General features: G+C 37.7%; 1 protein-coding gene across 2 annotated transcripts in view; it reads left to right on the top strand.

Annotated features, from left to right (window-relative positions):
• The window catches only part of KCNMB2 (potassium calcium-activated channel subfamily M regulatory beta subunit 2), a 232,923-nt gene extending 206,354 nt beyond the window's left edge, over positions 1-26,569 (top strand). For both annotated transcript variants that reach the window (XM_059163425.1, XM_059163424.1), the window contains exons 3-5: positions 9,710-9,880; positions 12,295-12,490; positions 25,933-26,569. In XM_059163425.1, the coding sequence (XP_059019408.1) occupies positions 9,710-9,880; positions 12,295-12,490; positions 25,933-26,217 (652 nt within the window). In that variant the 3' untranslated portion in view covers positions 26,218-26,569. The remainder of the gene's footprint in view (positions 1-9,709; positions 9,881-12,294; positions 12,491-25,932) is intronic.
• The last annotated feature ends 1,268 nt before the right edge of the window (positions 26,570-27,837 follow it).

Here is a 27,837-nt window from a genome sequence, read left to right as displayed (position 1 = left end):
GAATCAGTTTCAGTAAGTTATATATTTGTAAGAATTTGCTCTATATTTAAATAAATTATGTATTTCAGAGTTTTCAAATATCTTGATATAAAGTTGCTTTAAATATCTTCCATTATTTTTCTAATCCATGCTGTATATATTTGTTTTTTTAGTTATTAATATCTGTTGGGCCCTTCTCTATTATATTCTTGATCAATCTTGTCAGAGATTTTTTCATTAGTCATTTCAAAAAATTAATTTTGAGTTCATTGTTGCTTTAATATAACTCTTCTTCTATTATTTATTATTTCCCTCTTATGTTTTCTTTTAATATATTCTCTGAATCTTTTTATAACTCCCTAAGTTAGATGCCTAGCATATTAACTTTCAGGCCTCTTTATTATCTAATATAAGCATTTAATATTATGCATGTCTAACTAGGTACTGATTTAGTCAACTCCCATTGGTCATTCTATAGTGTTTTTATTATCATTTAGCCCTAAAAAGATCCTAATTTATCATGTTTTAGTCTATGACCCATGAGTTCTTTGGAACTTGATTTTTATTCCCATATATAGGGCTATTCTAGTTATTTTTTGTTACCTATTTTTTTTTAAAGATTTATTTATTTATTTATTTGACAGACAGAGATCACAAGTAGGCAGCGAGGCAGGCAGAGAGAGAGAGAAGAAAGCAGCCTCCCCGCTGAGCAAAGAGCCTAATGCGGGGCTCGATCCTAGGATCCTGGGATCGTGACCTGAGCTGAAGGCAGAGGCTTTAACCTACTGAGCCACCCAGGCACCCCTTTTGTTACCTATTTTTATAACATTATTGCACTAGAGCCAAATAATGTGGTCAATATAAAGGCAATACTTCTCAAAGGTGCTTTAGGTTATAAGGATATCCTAACTTACCTAATGATTCACACAATTTTCCCTTTCCATCTGTATTTTTCACTGAGGACTTCAAATATGCTAAGAGATCAGGTAAAAAATAAATAAGAATTAAAAATTAAGATATCACTGGGAAATTGTGTGACCTGATAAGTTGGAGGCAGAACTGACAAGCAATAACTCTTTCTTTTGTTTCCATAATTTTGCTTTCATCTTTTGTCTATTATTCATAAAATAATCTTATAAGACTTCCTGGGAAGTCCTGTCGATTAGTAAGGTTCATGGACAAAACCTATCATATTAATTACTATATTAAGTGTGACTGTCATTTGTTCCCAAACTCAAAGCATATTTCCCCTAATGGAATGTATACTTTAAAAGACTGGAAACAGAATAATAATTCAATTAATCAAAACGGACTACATAAAAATACATCTCCTAGCTCAATTCAAACATGAAACCTAGAATTAAAAAGAAAAAGATACACATATGAAGAAGGCATCTTAAAAACATGGAAGATTTTGGTGACAAAAAGCAGAACAATGGCTGTTTTAATCAATGCCACTCCCAGTTCTGCCATGTGAGATAGCTGGTTTAGTGCTCCTGGAGCAGAAATATATAGCAACTCTGCTCATTTCAGTTCAAATGGCATCAGGAATCCACTGCCCCACACACTCACCCCCATAGGATCTAACAGAAGATTCTTTTCCTTGAAGTCTGGAAATGAGAGCTCACAGCGCTTGGAAAGCTTGAAGTTTTTCTGGAAAGAATATTACATTTGTTGGTGGTAGAATCCAATGAGCACTGATAGGAAAAAAAGCCAGGAGCCTGTTCTAGCCATGGCTCTCTGATTTATTTAGTTTCAATCGGCCATTTAGCCTCCTTATACCTCCTCCTACCTCACAAACTAAGCATGTTGTAACCATTTCTAGCCCACATAAAAGGAACATAGTCTGTGACCCTAATAAATGCAAGAGAACGAGACTACAATGATGAATATGGTCTGGCTCTCACTCCTAATCTGCTCAGTATTCATTAAGCCAAAAGGAAAGAAATATATGTTAAGTATTATATATGAGTTTCTGAAGCGTCTCCCCCAAGTAACTTCAGATATACAGAATTCTTTACTTTTATTCACATCATCCCTACTTCTCTTTTCCACACCCACCAGGCCTTCTCACCCCTCTCACAGCTCTGGACCTATCTTCCTTCCCTCTCTGTGTTCTAGCACTTTTGCTGTCTTTGTCTCTCTGATGAAAGAGTCTCATTAAAACCCACAGTGTTACTTATTCTGGACACAAATGGTGCTTAGATCTAAATTTTCATCTCCTCTGCCACTCCTTTTTTTCCATTCCTCTTATCGAACACCTGAAACACAGGAAGAGTTTCAGAATCAGCCTCTACCTCCAGACATAAACATTTTAAACTCCCAGACACATTAACATGAGTGATCTTTCTAAAATACAAATGTAATTATATCATTTCATTCCTTAAATTCTTTTAATGGTTCTTCTAACTTAGAAGACACACAAGATCCTTTTATCTCCGGCCCCCTGTATATCTGACCAGCTTGCAGCCTGCCTCCCCCACCCACCAGATCCTAGAATCCAACCAACCTCAACTACTCCTAATCTCTTACATTCTGCCTGGATACTCTTCTCTTTCTCAATTGTTTGCTCATCAAAACCTCTCTTCAGTCTATTATAGGACCTTTAATCATTACTGCTGAAATCAAGTTATAGCCTTCCTTCATTGGCACACTTCTACACCACTGTCCTGATTATAAAGCATAGCCCTGGGACAGTTTACTATCACTCGTCTGCTGAATGCCCAGTTCAAGGAATACCCAATACAGTGATAGACAATTTGCCTGAAGCTACTCTACCAAAAAATAAAATAAAAAAATAAAAATAGAAATTGCCCATCAATTATTTCCATGAATTTCTCAAATTTAGCTATGTGCCAGAAACTCAATATGATCATTGTAACCCTACATAGTTCTATGGGTTAGCAGGTTGCCAAATTGTGCATTATGCATAGTTCAACTTCAGCTTTCTCCCAGAGAGTCCCACCATTCCTACCCAGATCCTTCCTGTTGCAATAGCAGAAACGGAGCAGAGACGAATTAAACATTTTGTTTTTGTTTTTGTTTTTGTTTTAATTTATTTGACAGAGAGAGATCAGAAGTAGGCAGAGGCAAACAGAGAGAGAGAGGAGGAAGCTGGCTCCCTGCCGAGCAGAGAGCCTGATGCGGGGCTCGATCCCAGGACCCTGAGATCATGACCTGAGCTGAAGGCAGAGGCTTAACCCACTGAGCCACCCAGGCGCCCCTGAATTAAACATTTTATAAAATGATGTTACAAGGACAAAAAAAATAAAAAATAAAAAAACTGTTTCAAATGAAACTTCACAGAATGTTCAAAAAGCTGTTAAAATTCTTGCCCAAAATTTATTACCATAACCTTATGAATTGTTCAAAGAAACAGTGCTTAACTGATAAAGTTGACAAGTCTATCAAATTAGTCAGTATGAAATTTTCCATAAGAATCTCAATGATGTTGAAATATTAGGAAAACAGCAAATGACTCTAAGTTTTGAAAAAAAAATCAGTATAAACTGAGATTCTCCCAAATGAAACACTAAATTTTTGCTATATCTATTATCTATATCTAGCTATATCTATTTTATTATATCTGTATCTATTCACAGACATAGTTAAGAAAGATATATCTATGAATGTATTCATAAGAATATATTTATAAAGAGACTCAGTCTCCCTAAGAAGCTTAGCTTTGGGAAAAAAAGTTGAATAGATGTTATAATGCAGCTAAAGAGAATATATTTGTGAGAAAAATTTATTTTTTGAATGTGATCTAACAACACCCATAAAAAGGTATTCATATTCATTTACTATACTTAAGACAATACTCCTAAAAATGTCTGTTAAGTGTGTAAATGTAATAAAGTAGGCAAACTATTCATTTAGCAAAGTGATCCTTCAGCAAATTGGCTCTTAGTGAATTAGCTATTTAGTAACTGATCTTTTGGCAAATGGCCCCAGAACACTGACTTGCTTTCTCTTTTCTACTCTCAAATTAGTTGCATTGGTTTCTCACCCAGCCCCCTTAGGGTGTCTCAGTGATTTTGTATCCCCAGAACTCAGTACCATGTGTTTCATCTTATGAGGACTTTAAAATATTGAAAAATAAAAAAATGAATTAATAAGTAACATTTACCCTGCCTTAACTTAATATTTTTTTTTCCCCAGCAGGCTAACGACCAGGGAAATCTTGAATTAGTAACCTTTACCCTGCCTTAACCTGAGTATTTTTTCGCCAGCAGGTTAATGATCAGCGGAACCTGAATTTAAATAGGGAAGACTAAGGAGAAAAATCTTACACACTTTACTCTTTATAGTCATGTTTGTTATCACATAATCTTATAAATAATTTGTTTATGAACTATAGGCTGAGTCCTAATATAAAACTTTAACAAGATACTCAAGGGGTGCCTGGGTAGCTCAGTGGGTTAAGCCTCTGCTTTCAGCTCAGGTCATGATCTCAGGGTCCTGGGATCAAGCACTGCACTGGGCTCTCTGCTCAGCAGGGAGCCTGCTTCCCCCACTCTCTCTCTGCCTACTTGTGATCTCTGTCAAATAAATGAATAAATCTTTAAAAAAAAAAAAAAAGAAGAAGAAGAAATTATCCAAATATGGAGTTCAAAATAAAATTATATTGTGCCAACTATTGCCTGGGGAAAAAAAGTTTTATTGGACAATTGAAAATCATTTTCTATGCAAGATACTTTGTTATACTTGGATTTTCCTTGTAGATTATCAGAACTTTGTTTTACTTGGATTTGGCTTCTATGTTTATTAATAACTCACATTCACCAATGAGATGTGGACAGAATGCTCTCTGTACATGTAATAAAGACTGTAGATATCCACTATTTGTTGCTGTCACCATCTATAAACATAGACTTATAGCCACCATATTGATTCATAGTTCACCATGAAGCCAAGACTGCCTCAACAGAGCTCAAACATACTGCTTTTCTGGAACATACCAAGGCTAGATCTGCATCAAACTTATAAATCCAAATTCATGCTCTATACCTACTGTTGGACATCCCTCTTATTCAAAACTGAATTTATAGCCATATCCCAAACTTTTCCTCCTGAGACCTCTACTTCATTGAACCATTCTGGCCTTCATTCCCTTATGTTCCTCCCTACCCCCTCTCAGGTAGATTTATAGAGAATAAATGCAAAGAACCAAGGGAGATGAAATGCAAGCTCTGTTAGCAGTGGCACAGTAACTCCCAAAGTACAAGCTTTCCTAGTACAAAGCCTGAAATATAGCACTGAAGACAGCTTGGCATGAAAGGGCCCACTTAGTCTCGGGCTGTGAACACCACTTTCCCCTACTGGGGCTTACTACCTGAAGAAAGGAAGGCCAAGGCATATCAGGCCTGAACAAAGACAAGCCCAAAAGGATTTTTTAAAAATTGTGCCATACATGAACAATGATATTCAAACTCACCCAAAAGATAGACCTGGCCCCTTGACTGTCAGGTTCTAGCGCATTACACCAATCAAATTAGTCACTCCTCCACCTGAGCTCAGGACACTATGCTTGTGAGGGAGAGAAGCTATAAAGGCACCAAAGGCCTCTCCCTTCTTGGCCAGAGTAGAAAATTCCCCTCTTGGAAACCCTGAAAGAGTAAGGACGTAAGAATCCCTATTTTAACACTTTCTACCATTTCTGAAGTGATCCAAGCCAAGTGCTTGGGCATAAAACTAAACTACATCCCTCTGATTTCCTCATCATCCTCTACATTCTATCAATCACCAAACCCTAAAGTTTTATCCCCACGTATTTCTCCATACATCCCTTTCTCTCCATCTATCCCACCTCAGTCCTACATCCAGGCCTCATCATCCTCTGCCAGCACTACAGTAAAAATTCCCTGGTTCTTTCTGATCTGTCTTGTTCCATTTCTCATCTAATCTCCACACTGCAGCCAGAGTGATCATGCTGAAACTCAGTTCTGATGATGTCACTGACAGCTTGCATTTAACTACAGGATAAAGGCCAAGCTCTTTAGAATGACTTACAAAACTTTCATGACCTACCACCTTCCCAAACTCATCTGCCCCATTTCCCTGGTCCCATACTCATCCCAGTAATGCAAAAATGTTTGTAGTTTCTGACAGCCGCCATACAGTTGCAGATCTTCATCTCTTCATTCATGTGATTCCTTCTGTGTGAAATACCCTTGAGTCCCTGTCCCATTTGGTTAACTCTGATGTAATCTTGAAGATTCTGGTTAAGGCATTACCTCCAGGAAGCTTTCCCTAACCTTAATGCCTTATTGCTTTCTGTGCGGCTCTCTCAGGCTATGGGAAAAATCACTCCTCTTTGTTCCTACTTTGTGAATTGCTCCATCATTAAATTTACTACCTTATGTTGATACTTATTTTCATGTGTGTCTTGGGCAAGAACCCAGTGATTAAAGGCTATCAGCCCTCAAGATAAGTTTGTGGACTTAAACTGAGCTCTTTGTTCTCCCATATCATTCCTTCCTTAATTTATTGATGAATTCAATAATAACTTATTGATGAATTTCATGGGGTACGGCCCACCCCACTCATCCACTTTCTTTTTGCTGAGTAGTATCCTGATCTCCTAGATACCTTTTGTCCTGTGTGAAAACCAATCATTCTCCTTCTTCTCTACAAATTTCAGAGCATAGAAAGAACATTTGTTAACCATGTTCAAATTGTGATTTTTTTAATTGCTCATTTGAATCTTTTTTATATGCTTCTAGTCCTGATGACATAACTGACTGATTACACTGCATCTTTCATGGGTATGGACTGACATACGTGATGTTTAGTGACAGCCTGGTCCTCTGGAACTGTGAGACTGCTGCTTTCCTTTGCTGGCTTCCATCTGCAGGAAATGCAAATCTCAGAGGCAGCCATCACAATTAAATACATTTTGATAAATAATAGCCTAGAAACATCACTTTACAACAGCTCTTTGAAGTCACTCAAAGACTGAGCCCATCTCTTCCTGCCTACTACTGGCTTTAGTAGCTAATGGGCACAGATTTTTTTTTTTAGTTCAAGCTAATAAGGAGTCTAGTTTAAAAGGGTTTGAAATAAATCTTACATTTTCCAAAGGAAATCTCAAGAAACAAATAGAAAAACTTAGAGGGTGGGTGGTGGCCAGTCTATGGAAATCAAAAACAGAGCAGAGCCGCTAGTCTGGAGGAACTGGGCTTGGCAGCTGGAGAATAATGGAAGATATGGGCTGTCAGGACTTCTGGCACTGAGGATAATGAGCAGCAGGGAGTGAGAAGAGGGAGGAGTTATGAAGAACACAACCACAGAAAGATGGCTTCTATTTCACGATGATTCTCCTGCTACAATGGGTCCACACTTCAAGGAAACAGTAGATTTGTATACACTACCCCATGAAGAGAACTTTAAATAATAATAAGTTAATTGGTTAATTTTATGCTCTAATAATTAAATTAATAAATACCTCAAAATCTTCTGGAAATCTATTAAATCCATACACGTTTCACACTTCTACAGGGAATCAAAATATCTAACAACCAGCCCAGAATGAACTAGCCATGCATGCAAATGGCATGCAAACCATAAGCATCAGGAAGGGCATCTCGGAGCACAAAGCTAAACAGAAGCCCTGAATATACACACAATTGTACAAATAATAGGCATCTCTTCCTTCCCCTGAAACTTCCATTCTGGATTTTACTCTGGTTTCTTTTCCAAGCATAAAGAATAACTAGTGATAAAAATTTAAAGGAAAATCTGAAGTTATTCTTTGTGTATATTGGCTTCTTGCCTAACGCTTAAAAAAGGGTGCAAGAGATTCTTTCTCCATTTTCACCTTTCTAATTATCTTCCTCTCTATTCCCAGACCCTAAATAAGGTCATCAACTCCCCTTCTCCTGGACCCCTGTAATCCAAAGATCCCTTCTCAAAGTAGAAACTAAAGTACTCTGAGCTGCCTCTTCCCTGGTCATCTGTTTTACCAAATCCCAAATTTCTGTGGCAGTTACAATTTTGACTTCAGTCCTGAGAAAAACTTCAGGTTTTGAAAACAAGATGCCTGCTTTTTTCCCCAAACCCCATGCTTTAAAAAGCATTTATAAATCCCGATCTTTTTTTATTTATTTATTAATTTGACAGAGAGAAATCACAAGTAGACGGAGAGGCAGCCAGAGAGAGAGAGGGAAGCAGGCTCCCTGCTGTGCAGAGAGCCCGATGCGGGACTCGATCCCAGGACCCTGAGATCATGACCTGAGCCGAAGGCAGTGGCTTAACCCACTGAGCCACCCAGGCGCCCCATAAATCCCGATCTTAACCCTTGCACACCTAGTATGGCTATTAAGATATACATCTGTTCCTAGTTCACATAATCTTGGGTTCTATACACAACACACACACACACACATACACACACACACACACACACACACACATACATATATACCTGATGCCAGATTTTTCATAAATATGCCATCTACTGTAAATATTGGTTCCTCTGAGTTGTTTTAGAAACTTAGTGCAATGTATTAAAATCAAGTGTTAGGAAATTTCATGGCCTCACTTATGACAACTTTTGTTTTGGAATTGGACTATTATTAAATTGTATCTAACTCTGGACTATATTTAATTATACTCAATGCTTCTTAAAAAAAAAAAAAAAAAAAAAACAGTTCTCACTTATCTCTCCAAGCATCCAGACCCCAGCAACTTCTTTTCTGTCTTCTCCAGATCTTATTTCAGATTCAGTCTTTCACTCCTAAGTTTTCTACACTATTCATTTTTCTGCCATTGTGTTGTTTAGAAATTCTTTGGAAGATTGCAGCAATTTGGGGATATTTTGATGTTCCTATCATAGAACTGTAGCCCCCCACCCCATTTTCCAATGGCAGGACTTGTTAAATGCTTCATGTCAGTCATTCCCCTGGATAATTTACTTAGGTCTCAGTTAATCATTATTCCCAGGAAACTGGGAATCAGAAAGATAGGAGTTTGCATTGGTCACACAGGTAGTAAGTGGGGAAATTGGGTTTCAAAATCAGGAGCCAGTTTGGTCCAATCTCATGTTTTTTCTTACCCTATGTTTCTGCTCCCCCCCCCCAAAAAAATACTAATAAAACTGCCCAAAGTTATGGAGTCTGGCCCTGAGTGATATTTTTCAGAAATCAGTCAAGTGTTTATACCTTATTAAAAAAAAGACTGGGTCACCACTCCGCATTTTCACATTGCTTATAAATCTCAAGTCAACAGAGCCCTAAGCAACCCTGAGCTTGAGGAAAAATGTTAACCAAAATAACTTGTCTATTACTACTGAAAGGAATTAAGGTATTAAGTTGATAGATTCCTGATGTCTACTACCATTTATTTGAATTAATGCTCCATTAGGTATTCAGAGAGTATAAAAAGATCAATGATGACCAGCTGGAGGTTAAATGGCAAATCTAAAGCAGTATTTTAAGAGTCGAAGGGAGTGTTTTCTTTAGATTTAAGAGAAGGAAAAAGTATTTCCAATTAGACATGGGCCCCACGTAAATAAGAGTGACTTGTTTCTGCTCAAGGTTGTTGTGTACACATGTGTGTTGGGAGGTAACTGTCAGTCACATGCTGGGATCTGGTTGTATTCAGGTAGGTTTGGAGGGCTCCTCTAGGCCCCTCTGCCCTTAGGAAGGCGTGAGCAGAGATTTACCCACTCTTTAGGGGTGTGCTGATTAACCGTGAACTTCATGTAAGACTGTATTATTTTCAACCTCAGAAATATTTACCAAAAAATCAGGGACCACGACCTCCTGGACAAAAGGAAAACTGTCACAGCACTGAAAGCAGGAGAGGACCGGGCCATTCTCCTGGGACTGGCCATGATGGTCTGCTCCATCATGATGTACTTTCTGCTGGGAATCACACTCCTGCGCTCATACATGCAGAGGTAATACCTTTGGGTGGTTGGGACACGGTCATTGGTCTTCTCCTTCTCCTTCCTCTCCCTAGCTTGTCAGCCTTAAGCTCCTCTTCCTCACCTTCTTTCCCAATAAGTATGTTGTACAGTGCCTGGCACATAATATTTTTAATAATGTTATCAAATAATAATGATAAAAATAGTTCCGTGTATAGGATGCCTACTATGTGCAGGGACTTTCCATGCATGACTTGCTTAATGCTCATGGATACTTTATAATGGAAGTTTGATATGAATATACTCATTATAAAAATGGCCAAACTGAGACTCAAGATGGCTATAATTTGCTTGATATCACACAAAATATTATATAGCATAGATAAGATTCAAACCCACATCCCACTCATTCCGGAGTCCCTATTCTTGCCTCTTCACACCTTTGTTCTCCACCAGTTTTACTTTTCTAGCCCACACCCCTCTTCATCACCCCACACATTGGTGGTTCTTAACTACAAATTTACATTTTCTGGGAAACTTTAAAATTACCGATGCTCAGAACCCTCCACAATCACCCCAGAAGGTCAGATTTAATGGTCTGTAGTGGGACCCACTTACCAGCATCTTTCGAAGTTCCCCCTCCCCCACCACCCCATGATCCTAATGTGCTGTCAAGCCTGAGAAAGACTGCTATCCATCAACTTTGAACAATAACAAGTTTGAACCCTTTTCATTTTAATACTTGCTCTAGGTTTACTGAATAGATAGGGAGGCAATTAAATACTGAAAGAGCAAGTGTATTTCCCCCTGAGTAAGCCGCATGATAAATCCCCCACAGCCTCTCTAGCTAACTGTTGCCCATAAATTGGACACTCTGAGCACAGGGGAGCCTGGCATTGCTGTAACTAATGGGGAGAGTCTCACAGTGGTTCAGCTTAAGGAAACGAGGCCCTTTCAAATGAAAATTTGAGATTTCGATCTCAAAGAGAATCAAACCATTTTGTAGCATTCATTTCTCCACCTAAATTAATACTTTCATTTTAGAAGCAAAATCTAGCAGAAATACAGTAATTTGCTAAAATTAAGGCATCATCTTTCCCATTTGTGGCTGCTCCGCTCTGTGTCTCTGATGCCTTCAGCTGTGCTCCTTCTCAATGAAAGCGCTGATGCCTCAGGCCTGAGTGTTCACTGATTCCAAAACCACTTTCAGATCTTCACATCTGCTAAGAACCATCTAAGACTTTTTTCCCCTTTGTATAAGCAAAATCTGACCATCCATGCCCTAGGAAAATACAGTTTGCCATACCAGAGGGGGTAAGGGCTAGGATCCTGCCACTGGCATGAAGTTGGACATGAATAGGGAAGTCAACACATGTCCACGAAAGGAAGGGGTATTAATCTGCAAAGAAAATGTGCTTTTTTCCGATTATTACAGTAATCAGTTTATACCCAGAAGCAAAACTTTGATTGATAATGTGTCACTTCTTAATCACAAATATTATCCTTGATTATAAAATTATAAGCATTTTGGAATGAAAAACTAACCAATGAGCAGCTGGAGGTTTGTTTGTTTTTTTTATTTTTTTTAATCTTTCTAATAGAGGCTCCCAGGGCACTGACATGAACCCATTATCTCCACAAAAGGGCCTCCTTGCCACTGTGTGCAAAGGGAGGTAACACAGTACCATGGAATGAGCTTAGGCCTTAGAGACATCCAGGAGTAGGTAGAATCACCATTTCCATCACTTACTAGCTGTGTGCCTTTACATGTTTCCTGATTTCTCTGACCCTCACGTTTAAAAAAAAAAAAAAAAAATTAAACCAACTTACAAAGTTTTGGAAATGTATATAAAGCACCAATTAGAGTAAAGACAGATGCCACAAGTGATTGCTTTTGGTAGAATAAAAGGATGGAGTTATATTTTCTCCCTTATCAGAAAGACTATGAAGAACTAAATCGCAGTCCTTCTGTCTATCAGGTTAGAAGTCAAGCCCCTCCAGCCCTCTACCATCTCCCCTCCCCTTCTCCCTCACACCTTCACTGCCTACAAACCGGGCAGACATTGCAAGTGAGGCCTGGCATGTGGCAGGAAGCTGCTGACAAGGTAGAACACAGGGTGACTTAGGCTGTGCTATAAAAGATGCCTCATGCTACCAGCAAATGTGAGAAGGAAGTAAAAATCTAACTTAAAGCAAGCATTGGACATTAAAGTATGTCTGACAGAAGTCACTGGAAAACTTTTCAGGTGCCAGGCAAAGTTTATCCATGTTTATATTATAGTTTGCCTAAAGCTGTTCTATTTAAGGCATAAACGCTCACAAATAGATTGTATGATAGATTTGGAAAAGATTTTTCAGGTTAAGGAACCAACAGATGATCCCCTCTGATAGACACCTTCCTGGTTCTTAGTAACTGGGTCTGTGTTTCCTCTCCACTCTCTCTGCAGCGTGTGGACAGAAGAGTCTCAGTGCACCTTGGTGAATGCGTCCATCACAGAAACCTTTAATTGCTCCTTCAGCTGTGGTCCGGACTGCTGGAAACTCTCTCAGTATCCCTGCCTCCAGGTGTATGTTAACCTGACATCTTCTGGTGAAAAGCTCCTTCTCTACCACACAGAAGAGACCGTGAAAATCAATCAGAAGGTAGGGTGTGGCATAAGCACACTGCATTTCAGTCACCCCCACAGAGCACCCAAACTCAGCCCATCTCCCTCTGAACTTCCCCTGTGCCAGCATTTCAAAGGAAAATACCATTAGAAAGCAGGCCCTGCTTCACTCATTCACAGAATTATTTGACTCTTGCCTGGGAGACATTTATCTCCTGTGCCTGTTGCAGACAAATCATTCCCTCCTTTCATGGTAGTGCAGATTTATCCTTTACTTTCATCTAGAAGTGTAAACACCCTATCATTCATACACAAATAGACGGAGTCTTTCAAAGCAAATGTGCAGCTTAGCCCAAGTCATATAAGCCAAAAACAAACAAACAAGCAAACAAAGAAAAAATAAATATTCATTGTATACCTGAGAGCACCAGAGTAAAACTGTATTTTCCTTTCCCATAGTCACTGTCACTTAGTTCTGTGGTCTTGGGGATGTAACTTAATCTCTCTGAGCTTCAGCTTCCTTTTCTCCTAACATCTTTGCAAGGTCATTCTGAGAATCAGGACTGTGTATGTAAGGTGTGGAGCAGACCACAGTGCCTGGCACAGGTTATGGTCATAGTGTGTGTGTGTCTGTGTTTCTTTTTTTTATACAAGTTATATTCATAGAGACTGAATTTTCCAGCACTGATATATTCAAATCCACTGGGTTGATGTTCAACTAATGTGTATTGTATGAAAGCTGTACATAACACTTGCATTTATAAGGTCTGGGATCACCAGTAAGTGCCAACAGAACCTACCTGCCATTATCAGTCTTAAGTTAAATATATTGAGCTTTCAGTTCATGGTAGCAATTTAGATATGCCAAGAGAACCTGACGCTACTCTCCAGTAGGACAACTGGCTCTCATTACTAAAATACAAGTCTCATGAACCCCACTCTTTCTTGGAAAAATGAATTTTCACCACAATTATCAGCACCTAAATGATACATATTATATGTATTGAGAAAATGCCATGCTTTGGAAATTAGATGATAGAGCATAAGATTTGCTTTGTCATATATTGACACAAAATAAGAAAATCCACCTTGCCTTTTGGTTACGATAACTTAAAAGAATCCTTGAAGGTATCTCTGAGGATTGAACTTAATGAATATTTCAGAGACTGTCATTTGAAAATGTCTGCTCTGATTTCCTTTCGTTTGTGACAGCCACATATAATACCGATCCTAACCCTGTTCTGCAAATATATAAAGCTTAGCTCTCCCACAAGTGTTTGTTTTTCAAGATCTTCCCTCAAGTCAGATCTTTAAATCAAAGTTGACCTGTAATAGTGAATGCCTATAAAACTCTCAGATCTCCTTGGAACTGGAAATTGACCAAAGTTGAAAAGGCATCCAAAAGTAGAACAAATTTCCATTTCCTCATTTTTGACACTTTATTACACAGCCCTGTGAATGCATTATTTAGGCTATAAACAGGGAGTGAACCTTCCACAGAAAGGCTCAGTTAAAAATTTAGGACCAGTATCTGTTTGCTGTCAGCACGATACTAGGTCATTGTTTGGTTTATTTGCCCCCTGACCTTATTTTTAACTGTGAATTATAACACACATACAGAAACATGCAAGAAAGGAAAGAGGGTGCAGTACAAGCATTTTTTACAGAGATCACCATGAGAGTAGAGAAATAAAACATTTCCCGCACCACAAAAATACCCCTCCTACCCTTAAAATAACTATAGGCTTTGTATCCTGCCAAATACAACAACTATACAGCAATTACTTTTTTTTTTAAGATTTTATTTATTTATTTTTTTTTTTGTATTTTTCTTTGCAGTGTTTTCACCTAAGCATATATCCTTAGACATTATTTAATTTTGCCTGGTTTTTAAACATTATGTAAATAGAATTACACAGAGTATTTCCCTTCATGTCTGGCTTCTTTCACATAACATAGTTGTTAGAGCCATTCCACTTGGTAGTAGCTCATTCATTTTCATTATTGTATCTTATCCCATTATAGGAATGTGCCAGTTTATTTATTCATGCTACTTTTGATGGATTTTGAGTCATGCATAGTTTGGGGCTTCTGCAAATAATTCTGCCATGAATACTCTCAAATAATTCTGCCATGAATACTCTTGTACAAAGGCTCTTGGTACACAAGCACACACACTTCTGTTGGGTTAAACCTGGGAATGAAGTCTCTAGATCACAGGGTACACCTATCTGAAAGTTTAGCAAATAACACCAAATGTTTCTCCAAACTGCCACCAACCCTGAAGATATGAGAGTTTTTATTGTTTCAGATCCTTACCAACACTTGGTAACATCTGTAATTTTAATTTTAGCTAATGTAGTGATATTTCCTTGGGATTCTGATGACTAATGTTGCCAACTGCCTTTTCATTTATTTATTGGCCATCTGGATATCCTCTTTTTTTTTTTTTTTTAAGATTTTATTTATTTATTTGACAGAGGGAAAAATCACAAGTAGGCAGAACAGTAGGCAGAGAGAGGGGGAAGCAGGCTCCCTGCTGAGAAGAGAGCCCAGATGCTGGGCTGGATCCCAGAACCCTGAGATCATGACTTGAGCTGAAGGCAGAGGCTTAACCCACTGAGCCACCCAGGAGCCCCTGGATATCCTCTTTTATACAATCTCTGTTCCATTCCCTTGTTCATTTTTCTATCAGATTGTTTCTTCTTCATGTTCATTATAGGAATTTTTATATCTAGATATGAACTTCTGTTGGTTTTATGTGTTGCAAATATTTTCTCTCATTCTATGGCCTTTTCACTCCCTTAATGATGTCTTCGAAAGAAAAAACTTTCTAATTTCAATATCGTCAAATTTTGTCAATCTGTTTTTGCTGTTGTGAAGGTGGTGGTGGTTGTTTTGATGTTTTGGTTTTGGGGAGGGTTTTTGTTGTTGGTTTTTTGGGGGGGTTATCTTTTTGTTTGGTTGGTTGGTTTGGTTTGGTTTTCTGGTATTTTGTTGTCCTGTTTAAAAGGTTTTTACTTGTCCTGAGTTCACAAAGTCACTCTCCTAAATTATCTTCTAGAAACATTATTATTTCTCTTTCCACACTTAGAATACGATCTCTTCACATTTAGAATACATTTAGAGTGGAATTGATTTTTACACAGGAGTCTGGCTTCTGGGTTTCTCTTTTTTTCTCATGTGGACAGCCATTTGCCCAAGTCCACTTATGAAAAGACAACACTTTCCTCAGTAGATTATTTTTATAATCCCATCCAACCCCCTTTTTTTCTTGGAAGTTATCGGTTGCATTACTATTCTTGTAGGGTTTATTAGCCTAGATATTACAACTTGCAATTTTGACTACTTAAGGACATTAAATAAAACATCTTCACTCCTACTTATTATCATTCCAACTTACATATATTTCCATTTTATTCTAAGACATGCTAAGTTTATGCAGACATTATTACTTGAAGAATACATCCACTGGACATAAAATTCTAACTTGGCTGGTATTTTGTTCCTGCACCTCAGAAATATTTCATTGTTTTCTGGTGAGAATTACTACTGTTTAAAAATTGGCTCTCAGAGGATGCCTGGATGGCTCAATCAGTTAAGTTGCTGCATCCAGCTCAGGTCATGATCCCACGGTCCTGGAATTGAGTTCGCATCGGGCTCCTTGCTTCTGTCTCCACCTCTGCCTGCCACTCTGTCTGCTTGTGAGTTCTCTACCTCTCTGATAAATAAATAAATAGATAGATAGATAGATAGATAAATGAAATCTTTAAAGAAAAATAAAAATTGGCTCTCAGTCTAATTGCTGCTTCTTTGAAGGTAATCTTGGTTTATTTAAAAGATGAGTTGATTTGGTTTTCCACAGTTTAACTGTTATATGGCAGAGTATGCCTTTACCTATTTGTCTGCTTAGCATTCCCTGAGCTTCCTTCACTGTTTCTTGATACTCTTCATCAGTTTTGGAAAGTTCTCAGTCAATATTTCGTCAAATATGTCTCTGCCCCAATTCACTTCTGTTTCTCCTTTTTGCACTCCAACTGGCCATATGCTAAGCTTTCTCTTTGTATCTCCTGTGTACTTACTTTCTCTCTTTTTAATCTCTCTGTGCTTCATTCTGCATTCTGACCTATCTTCTAATTTGTAATTTATTCCTCAGCTCTGACAAATCTACTGTTAAACCCACCCATTGCAGTCTTAATTTCTCCTATTATGTTGTTCATTTTGAGAATATCCATTGGAGTCTGTTTTGCCATTTCTGGTTTTCTGAAATATCCTCATTTTTATCTTTTAAGTCCTTCAACATAAAAAATAAAATTATAGCTATTTTAAAGTTTATCTTGAGGACTTCAATATCCAGAGCTGCTATGTGCCTATGCTATTTGATTTTCTTCTCCTGCTTTTTTTCATGTCTTGTAATATCTGGTAATTTTTCATCAGGGATCATATTTGCAAAATCATTTATAAGAATAATTTTAAGCCTAGAGTGACATCATCATGTCATCTTTTCCAAAACATATTTCCATTTGCTTCTGCCAGGCTCCTGGGTGTATGGGCCATACATGATCACCTCATTCTCACTTCATAAACTTGAGATATACAAGTCTGAACTCAAGTCCCTTTGAGGATATGTCTACTTCAGGTTGCCATTTTTCCTAGGATGCGGTACTTAGGGTACCAACACAAAGTGAATGGAAGGTCATCAGACCCCCTACCAGATAGGCCTTCAGTGATGGGTCCTGCACCCAGCTCTGCAAGGCTGTCCAAAATGCCATTCAGTATTCTAGACTCTCATCCCCCTTCTAGAATCAGCATATACTCTCAAGGAAAAGGTAACACCAAAAGTGGCTCACATTCCTGGCCTGAAGCTCTTCACACCTGGATAGTTGTCCTCTGCCTTTAAGCAGAAATATATGTAATTAGTCAATCAGAGAAAGACAACAATCATATGGTTTCACTCATAGTTGTCCTCTGCCTTTAAGCAGAAATATATGTAGTCAATCAGAGAAAGACAACAATCATATGGTTTCACTCATATGCAGAACATAAGAAACAGGGCCGAGGATCCTAGGGGAAGAGAGGAAAACCTGAATGTGAAGTCATCAGAGAGGGAGAAAAACCGTGAGAGACTCTTAACTATAGGAAGCAAACTGAGGGTTCCCAGAGGGGAGGTGGGTGGGAGGGTGGGGTAATTGGGTGATGGCCATTCAGGAGGGCACAAGAGGCAATGAGCATTGGGTGTTATTCACAATTAATGGATTGTTGAACGCTACATCTGAAACTAGTGATAGCTATAGGTTGACTAACTGAATTTAAATTTAAAAAAAGAAAAAGAAAAAAGAAATATATATATATTGAAAATTCAGTTACCTGTATATCTGAAGGTTATTAAACCACAATTTTCATGCAATATGAGGAATATTTAGAATATTCCTGGGGAAAACATAAAAACAATCTCTATGTGGATTTTTCTTTCCTGTTATCCTCTCCCTAGCTCACTAAAAATAATAGTCTTCCCCAGAGTTACCAAGAAATGGGCAGAATTTTACTGACACACATAAGGCTTACTGACCCTGTTTGACCTGAGAAAACAGGATGCAAAGAATATCAGTCAAGCTGTATGTATCTTTGTAGAAAATAGTCAAAAGAATTTTATTTTTAAATTTTCACACTCTCTCGTATACTTTCTTTTTTAGCCTTTAAACCCAGTGCCCACCTTCTTGTCAACATTACAGTTGGAGCTGCTTAAGCTGATTAGCTGGCATACTCTTGTAGACCTATTGGCTGACTGTTCCAGGAAGCTGCAAGTAGGCTCCAGGGCCCCTACCTCTCAGGGCCACAAGGCCATCAGAGGAATCATGAACAGTGGCTATTATTAATTCACTATGGTTGTGAAATTCTTCAATGCTGATCTCCTTTTGGGAGTTTAAAACCTATTCTGCCTACCAGGGATTCTCTAAACATGACTATCCAGTATGGAGGGAAGGGAGTTGGGGGGATGGGTGAGCCTGGTGGTGGGTATTAAGGAGGGCACATATTGCATGGAGCACTGGGTGTGATGCATAGACAATGAATCTTGGAACATGAAAAAAATTAAAGTAATTGTTAAAAAAAAAAAAGAGAATGGAGTTTTCTAAAACAAGAAAATATATCCTTTCAAGGGATTCTGAACCCAATTAGAGTGTGTGGGGGGCAGGAGGAGGGGTTATTTCTCACACCATCAAGCAATTCTCCAAAACCAGCTGGGTGTCCTACAATTCTATTCAAATCTGATGCTATCTACCCAAAGAGAGCATTAGATTGTATAAATTAAGAGTTCTGTCCCACAAGACTACCCCACCTGAGTTCAGAGGCCAGTCACAAGCCCTGCTTATCAGAGCTTCCAACAAACCCCTACTTAAGCTCTATCAATTTGCTAGAGTAGCTCACAAACTCAGAGACACGTTTAGATTATTAGAGTCCCAGCTTACTTTAAAATGACAGAACTCAGCCAGATGGAAGAGCCGTATAGGGTTAAGTAAAAGGAAGGGCACAGAGCCCTCTTCAAGCATGCCACTCTCCCCAAATCTCCCTGCATTCACCAACCTGGCAACTCTCCCAACCCTGTCCTTTGGGGTTTTATGGATGTTACCATATATAGGTGTGATTGATTAAACCATTAGCTTTTGGCAATTGATTCAGTCTCCAGCCCTTCTAACAGGAGGTCAGGGATTAAGACTGAAAGTTCTGGGCGCCTGGGTGGCTCAGTGGGTTAGGCCGCTGCCTTCGGCTCAGGTCATGATCTCAGGGTCCTGGGATCGAGTCCCGCATCGGGCTCTCTGCTCAGTGGGGAGCCTGCTTCCTCCTCTCTCTCTCTCTCTCTGCCTGCCTCTCTGCCTACTTGTGATCTCTCTCTGTCAAATAAATAAATAAAATCTTTAAAAAAAAAAAAAAAAAAGACTGAAAGTTCTAACCCTCTAATCACATGGGTGGTTCTCCTGGCAGCCAGCCCCATCCTTAAATGTGGTCCCAAGTAACCTTATTCACCTAACAAAAGACATCTTTATAGCTCTTATCACTTAGGAAATTTCAAGGGTTTTAGGTGCTCTGTTCCAGAAATAGGCACAAAGAACAAATATCACATCCATTCTTTGGTATGTGGGATAGTGCCATATTATATTATATTTTATTGATAATTGTCATGGGGAAGATAGCTATTTTTGGAAGAGAGTAAGTTCTATAAACCAACCAATTATTTGCAACTTCAGACTCCCCACCATTCCTTTCATCACCCATTCTGAAGCCTACTGGGTTGCCTAAATGCAGAAAATATACATATCTAGACCAGGCTTTCTCAACCTCAGCATTACCAGTATTTTGGGTGAGATAATTCTTTGTTCTATGAGGGTGGGTTCTGCCCTGTACAATGTAGGATATCTAGCAGCATCCCTGGACTCTACCCACTAAATGTCCAGCATCGTCCTCCCTTCAACTGAGACAACTAAAAATGTCTCCAGACAGTAGCCAGTGAAAGAACCACTGCGTTAGATTTTACTTAGCTTTGAGTTTGGATGCTGTGAGATTCCCAAATCCTGCAAATCTTGGAAGCACTTAATTCCTCTGCATTGCATTGGTAGGGTAAGGATAAAAGGGAAGAAATGAAAGAGAAGTTGAAAATCTAGATAAGAAATAAAAGGATCAAACATTTATCAAGTGTCTGCTATATACTGCGTCCCCAGAACCCTGGTAAGAACTTTGTAAAAATCATCTCATTTGATCCTGACTAAAACCACACTCCTAAAATTATAGTTAAATTTCATCAAGAGTTTACAGCCTGCCAGGCATTGTATTAAATATTTTACATGAACTTATTTAATTATAGCAGCAACCCCACACACTAGGTATCATTATCATCTCCACTTTTTGCAATAATGTAACTAAGCTCAGAAAATGAAATAATTTTCCCAAAGTCACACATTCACTAACTAATTAGGTCTGAATAAAAATCTAAGTCTCTTCAGCTCACCCTGCTATCTCTTAAAGAGAAAAACATTAGAGCATCTCTTAAGAGGATGAAAAATCTAATTCTATGAAATATTTATCCTCAGATGGCATATTTTAGTGAACAGGTAAGAATCCATCCCATTCCATCATATCCCAATAGCTGCTTAGGATCAAAAGGCCATTGTACATGGAACAGAATTATCTGTGACCCATAAGGAAGTCAGGGTTGTGTATTAAGCATGAGTTTACACAGAATAGATATTAAACAGACAGAAGTGCACCCTCAAAGAAGGGGATGGGGGGGAAACATGCCTGGAAATGTGACATATGAAATCCCCATAATTAGCACTCTAAGTTGAAGGGTATCTATTAGACATTTGCTGAAACTACCTAGGTCCTTTCAACTTCTTCTCTGTTCCAAATCAAGCAGAAATATTGTAACAAAGGTGAAAGCTCTGGGAAACACAGGGAAAAAAAACAAAAAACATGTCTCTTGGGAGGTACCTGTGTCTCATACTGAAAGAAATGTTAGTGCATAGCAGAGTGTAAATTGTTTTCCTTTCCACTCCTAAACATTTCAAAAGGCCCCACTTGCCAAAGTCAAGTAGACACTAGAAGTTCAAACTAACAAATATAAACCAAATTTTGTGGGATTCACTTTTTTAGAAGTGATGACGAGGAACAAGAAGCCTCAAAAGGGAAAAAAAGGGACATCTGATTTCGCACTCTCACCTCTTCTGTCCATTACGGTTACCCAAAAAACTGGGAAGTTCAAAATGCACCTGCGAACCAGAGTCACCCAAGGCTTCCAGCTGCTGATCTTTACACTCTCTGAACACGGGAATCCCATCTTCTTCTCCAGCTCATAGCACAGACCTTAACACATCACACACCAGACCGGCTTACCAAACATGTGCACAACGTTCACTGTCTGAAGATGCTAAAAAGAGTTCCATCTGACTTTAGAACAAGAATATCTCTGTTTCACATGAGCGATGTTTTTGTTTTTATCTCATGATCATGATGGGCTTAGGATCCCAAGGCTACTAACAAGTGCTGAGAGCAAATTTGTGGCCCACCTCTGCAAAGGATATATCTTTACTCAAAGTCTTTTTAGCTTCGCTACTGGTCCCATTGTATCACCCCATGATTGTTTTTTAATACCTTCCTGTCTCTTTCTAATGATCTGTCTTGTATTGTTTCTGGTTTTGATAGCTGTGTCTAGCGTGCTGCTTGGCACATTAAAGACACTCAACATTGATTGGATTTCATTAAATTTCTAAACCCTCTCTGAATATAAAACTCTTCTCTTTTTATAAAAGAACAATGAACAAATTCTTCCCTTGAGATGATGCTGAGAATTAATAGCTCCTTTCCTACCATCATTAAAAAAAGAGGCTGACCTGTGAGGTTATTCAGCCAAACCGTCCCCATTCCCCTGCCTCCACTTTTCCCCACATCTTTTATTTTTAGGCTGAAGGCCTGTCACTATTTGCTTCACACAAGCCTAGTAAAGCATGTCCAAGCAAAGTCCAACAGGTAGTTTCTCAAAACTTTGTCCATCATTTGAATAAAAATAACTCTATTTATGTGTAACATTCCGGAAGTCAGGCTAAGAAAAGTTTCAGTCACTTTTTCAAAGAATTGTAGAAAAGATGCTATTGCTGCACCGTCATTGCCATGGAAGGGGAACAAGAAAAATTGCCACAAATGGGGTTTCTTCAGCTGGGAGAGGAAAGGTCATACCCATGGGCCAGCTCTCTGGTTTTCAATACGAAGGAGAATTCAAGGGATTTGGGAGAGCAATAAGGTGTATTAACAAAACTCCAGATTAAAAAAAGAGATGCGAAACTAAATCTTTCATTGAATAGCTGCCTCAGAGGTTTGTAAGGTTTCTATTTCCATATGTTAAAGCACCAAGAGAAGAATTACCCGAGGTCATGGTAAAATATATACATATTATATAAATATATATGTATATATAATATATATGTAAAATATTATATATTTATACTTTACATATAAAATATACTTTGATTAGTACTTAAGTGTCTTGTATATATAAAATTATACTCATATGTTCCCTTATGTTATCTATTATACAGAATCTAAAAGTTAAATCTTTTTTATTCCACACCTCCCACTAAAAAAATATGCTTTAAAATGCAGGGATTTTTCTCTTTTCAGTCTACATTACATTTTCCAAGTAAGCATTAATAGTAAAGTTTCCATTTGTTGAAATGCATTCTGTGTGTTCTAAACCAATCACAAAATCATCCACCAAGTATGTGATAAAATCATGATATCATTAAATCTTCACCCCAAATTCATGCCAGCTTCAAGAACATACACATGGCTGTAGTTGGAACCATAGAAAAAGAAGCCTACAATCCTAGAATAGGATTCAGTCAAATGTCAAATCTCTTGACACACAAAAGCTAGGAACTTGAGTCATCGAACAGGACTGCCACTGTGAACACCACATAACTAATAATTTTGCCCTACTTAGAGGTTTCAGAGTTTAGTATATGGCACTTGGTTAAGGCTTTAGAAGATCATATGGACAATGTGATACTCCGATAATAAATATGTAAATGAAAATTTATTGAGGTTTTATGCATATTCATCATTTAATCTTCACACAGACCCTGCCAGGAAGGTTCTGTTAACCCCTTTGTATAGTTAAAGAAGTTGACTCTGAGCAGCCAAGTAAATTGCCTATAGAAACACAGTAACCAGATCTACAGAACACAACTTGGGCTTATTATACTACCTCATGCATTCATAATGACAAAAGAAGGACCCATAATGACAAAAGAAGGACCAATAATAAAAGTAAATGAATGACATATGGTAGAGTCAGTCTGATAATGTACAGAATGTGCTTTATCTGGCCATTCCACATTTGAGACCCCAAAGGCTTGAAACTTTAATAAGCAGTATTAACTGTATAGTAATCTTGCTAGACAGTCTCAAAAGTACTTTATATCTCATTTTACTTGGAAGAATCTTACCTGATGACAGAATTATTGTCATTTGACTGATAAACTTTCTTTAAAAAAATGTAAAAGCCAGATCAATTCACAAGAGCATAAGAAAAGATAAAACTCCATATTTAATGGAATTCTATTTTTATTGAGATCATTTCAATAACTTAGTACTGTTAGCCATAGAAAGTACTACTATAAACTGTTTGGGCACAAAAATATACAGAAGGCTGATGCATTTGTAATCTAAATTTGTTCTGTCTCAATTCAACCACAAATGGCTTGTCTGTGATTTTTGTAATGATTTGCTTCAGAAAACATTTTTTAAAACTATAAAGACATGAAGCAGGTTTGAAGGAAAAAAATAATCAAGGTAGATATCTCCATCCTGCCTTATACCCTTTTGATCCAAAGACATCCAACTGGTGGAAGATTTGTTTCACGGAGTCATAGGCTAATTTTATACTAGGTTGTAACTCACTGAGAAATTCTGGTTTTTTTGGAGATAATTTCAGACCCTTAATGTTGTGCTAGCGCCAGCTCTCTTCTGTACTCGTATTTATGAGTATACTCACATTTATTCTTAGCTGATTAAATTTGAAGGTGTCAACCAGCCCTGCTATGAGAACATTATTTTAAGCATGCTCAATCCCCATTCTTAACTAAGTAAGAATCTTCCTGCTGTTTAGAGTCAAAGAATCCAATTATTACAGTACTATAAACAAAGCTAGGTGCCTGTGTGCCCACTAATACAGTCAGAGAAAAAAGTAAGCCAAACATACTCCATTAGCAGAACTCATTCCATTTCTTTTATATTTTCTACCCATGAAATCTACAGGTCTCTGGGATCCTACCCCCAAAGCTTCCATCAATGTACCTCAAAGTTCAACAATAGCCCACCTCATTTGTGTCTCCACATACAGTTCTGAGAGTTGTGTACTGCACAACCTTTGGGGTACCAGTCACATGGGAAAAGTCATAGATAAGCCAAAGAAATTTTAAAAATCTTGCCATTTGCAATGACGTGGATGGAACTAGAGGGTATTATGCTGACAGAAATAAGTCTATCAGAGAAAGATAATTATCACATGATCTCTCTGATATGAGGAATTTGAGAGGCAGGGTGGGGGTCATGGAGGGTAGGGAGGGAAAAAATGAAACAAGATGGGATTGGGAGGGAGACAAATCATAAGCGATTCTTAATCCACAAAACCAACTGAGGGTTGCTGGGGGTGAGGGGGAGGGAAAGAGTGGCTGGGTGATGGACATTGGGGAGGGTATGTGCTATGGTGAGTGCTGTGAACTGTGCAAGCCTGATGATTCATAGACCTGTACCCCTGCGGCAAATAATACATTATATATAAATAAATAAATAGTCATAGATGAGAATATTTGTAAGCATGATTTATAAATTGGTAACAGCAGTAAGAAATGGGTTTTTTTTTTTCAAAATAATTTTTTAAAAAATCAGCTTTGTCACTGTCCATTTGCAGATCAAGGAAAAAGGATCACAGGATTTCATCTCCTTAAAGACTGCTTTTTAAATTAGGGAAAAAATGCATTCAAAAGTGTATGCAATAAATAATAAAAACTCGAAGTTCTTTCATTTCATTTGTATCTAGAAAAGAGAGGGCAGGGGAGGGAAAAAGGACAGGAAGAGGGAGCAGAGGTGAGAATATAAAGTGAGGTGAAGAATCGGGGCAAGGCAGGGAAGGAAAAGAGATACAAAGAAAGAAATTCAAGTACCTAAGTATGTAGGAAGAAAGGAGAGTCATCTAGAAGAGATATAATGAGAAAGATCAGAGAGGTGAAAAGATCAAAGGAAGGATAGTGTAAATTTTCTGATGAGTGATGGTTGAAGAGTAAACTTATTTGGTTCTGTTTCATCTTTCCTTGGTTTATGGAAAAAGTTATTTTGTCACGCTAACTGGGCACAGTCAATTCATCACAGCTCTTTAACTATTCAATATCTGTACAATTTCCAGGATTCTTTTTCAGCAGCTCACCACAGATTATAGCTGTTTCCTTGACTACAGTAGCAATGTGACCAAGTAGACTTGGCTGAATAAATTAAGCCAAGCTAAAAAGAGAAGAATAAACTACTTTTCCTGAGAGACCTGGTAGCTTCTGATATTACATGGACTACTATGGATAGACAAGACTGAAAGATTGACACTCTAAAAGTATGTTCAATAAGGAATAATTAAAACTCAGCTTATTAGCTATGGTCCAAAGAATCCACTGGAGTCATCAAATTCTAATCAACAATTAAACTATATATGGGAGAACTGTTTAGGTACATATGGGTCAGACATCCACAAACATTGTTTTTTTTTTTTTTTTACTGTGTGAGGTCTTAGGGTTTCTGGAGACACTGGTTTGAATATGAAAAGAATAAATATCATGGTTATTTTACAGATCATTAAGTTGACCTCAATATCCCATCTTTTCCTAGTACCAGATATACACAGAGAAAGTATCTTCTGGTAACAGTTTATCTCATTTTCCACAGTGCTCCTATATACCTAAGTGTGGAAAAAATTTTGAAGAATCCATGTCCCTGGTGAATGTCGTCATGGAAAACTTCAGGAAGTATCAACAGTTCTCCTGCTATTCTGACCCAGAAGGAAACCAGAAGAGTGTCATCCTAACCAAACTCTACAGTTCCAATGTGCTGTTCCATTCACTGTTCTGGCCAACATGTATGATGGCTGGGGGCGTGGTAATCGTTGCCATGGTGAAACTCACACAGTACCTCTCCCTGCTCTGTGAGAGGATCCAGCGGATCAATAGATAAAAGCAAAATGGATGAGATCATTTTCTTTAAAGCTCAAATACTGTTTTCTTTCATTCTTCACCAAAGAACCTTAAGTTTGTAATGTGCAGTCTGTTATGAGTTCCTTAATATATTCTTATACGTAGAGCAATAATGCAAAAGCTGTTCTATATGCAAACATGGTGTCTTTATTATTCAGGAGAAGAAATAACTGTTTTGTGTTGGTTAGTTGTTTTCATAATCTTCTTTTGATGCTGGAACTAGTACTTCCTTCTCTCGTTCTGCCAAAACAGGGCTCAGTTATTCATTTGCCAAGCTTTGTGGAGGAATGTAGACGATATCAACATGATAAAGTTTGTGTTCTCAATTGTCAGATTTCTTGAAGACATTTCTGCAATATTTTTCATCATTCATTGTTTACTAAAGCTGCAGCCAAAAATATTTTTTCTTTTCTTACTCAAAACTGAGCCATGTAGCAAGTGAAGGGACCAGATTTCATAATTAAAGGATGTTAAACATTTTCCTTATATTTCTACCATATCACTGTAAAGAAGGGGGAAAATCTAGACAGTTATTTCTCTTTTATTATTTTCTATTCATACCTTTAGAATTTTTAACTGATTTCCAAAAATAAGGTTTTCATTAACCAATTCTATAATCTCTTCCTGTGGTTTAAATAGAAAATGAACAGAGCCCTTTTCCATTTAAGACCCTGCTACTGTGTGAGGAGATAACACTTAACAAAGAGTTTCATTACCTGTGAATTGACTGAACGTTGAGTAAATGTACCATTGCCACCCAGGAAAGTCTATGTTATTAAGATATTTATATGAAAATCTTTATTTGATTTCAGTTGAACTGTTAGATGGTAAAATGAAGATCATACTTGCTGGTCAAGACCAGTGGCCTGATTTCAATGCGTAAATCTATTGTGGCAAATTAACATATTGGAATGTTACTCTTTGGGAACTTATGTTTAAATTAATAAGTGTGTAGTCTCTCTTTCTGACAAGTGTTCCCCATTGGGATTTTAAAACTGTGTGCACAGAATTATTTGTCTCCTCTACATGTTTTATTTTTCTATTTACAATTCTCTTTTTTGTTGCTAGATTTTATACAGAGTAGACCTTTTTCCTAACACACACTTAAAATGAATAACAGATGTAAAGGAAGACTTTGTTCATATTTCCCTTTACTTATGGTATTGGGGGTGGTGGATGTAGATGCAGAATGAGGGACTGGTTTTAAACAAAAACACTCCACCTTTTAATTAATATCAGTATCAAAAGGAGAAGACAAACATCTATCTTTCTCATCTATATTTAAGTACCCTTTTATAACATAGCATCAAGGTTTTCTAGATATTTGGAAATTTTACAAAACATATTTGTGGAGTACATGGTGATACTAATCCAATGAAGTGGAAAGTTTCCTGCAATATTGTAATTCATAGTTTGACTTCCCATAAGCACATAAATCTTAGGGTGTAATTGGGACTTCAAATGTTTTATTAAAATTTTAGAAAACAAAATCCATTACATCAGCATGATTTTAATGCCTCTTACAGTCTAAGCTGACAAGCCCATGGTACTCCAAAATCTTTTGAGTCACTACCTTTAAAGGTATTTAAAGAAATTTTAA

Source organism: Mustela lutreola, chromosome 2 (assembly GCF_030435805.1).
Source record: "Mustela lutreola isolate mMusLut2 chromosome 2, mMusLut2.pri, whole genome shotgun sequence".
Classification (NCBI taxonomy): domain Eukaryota; kingdom Metazoa; phylum Chordata; class Mammalia; order Carnivora; family Mustelidae; genus Mustela; species Mustela lutreola.
The sequence above is the reverse complement of the archived record's forward strand: the minus strand, read 5'-3'. Positions and strand labels throughout refer to the sequence as shown.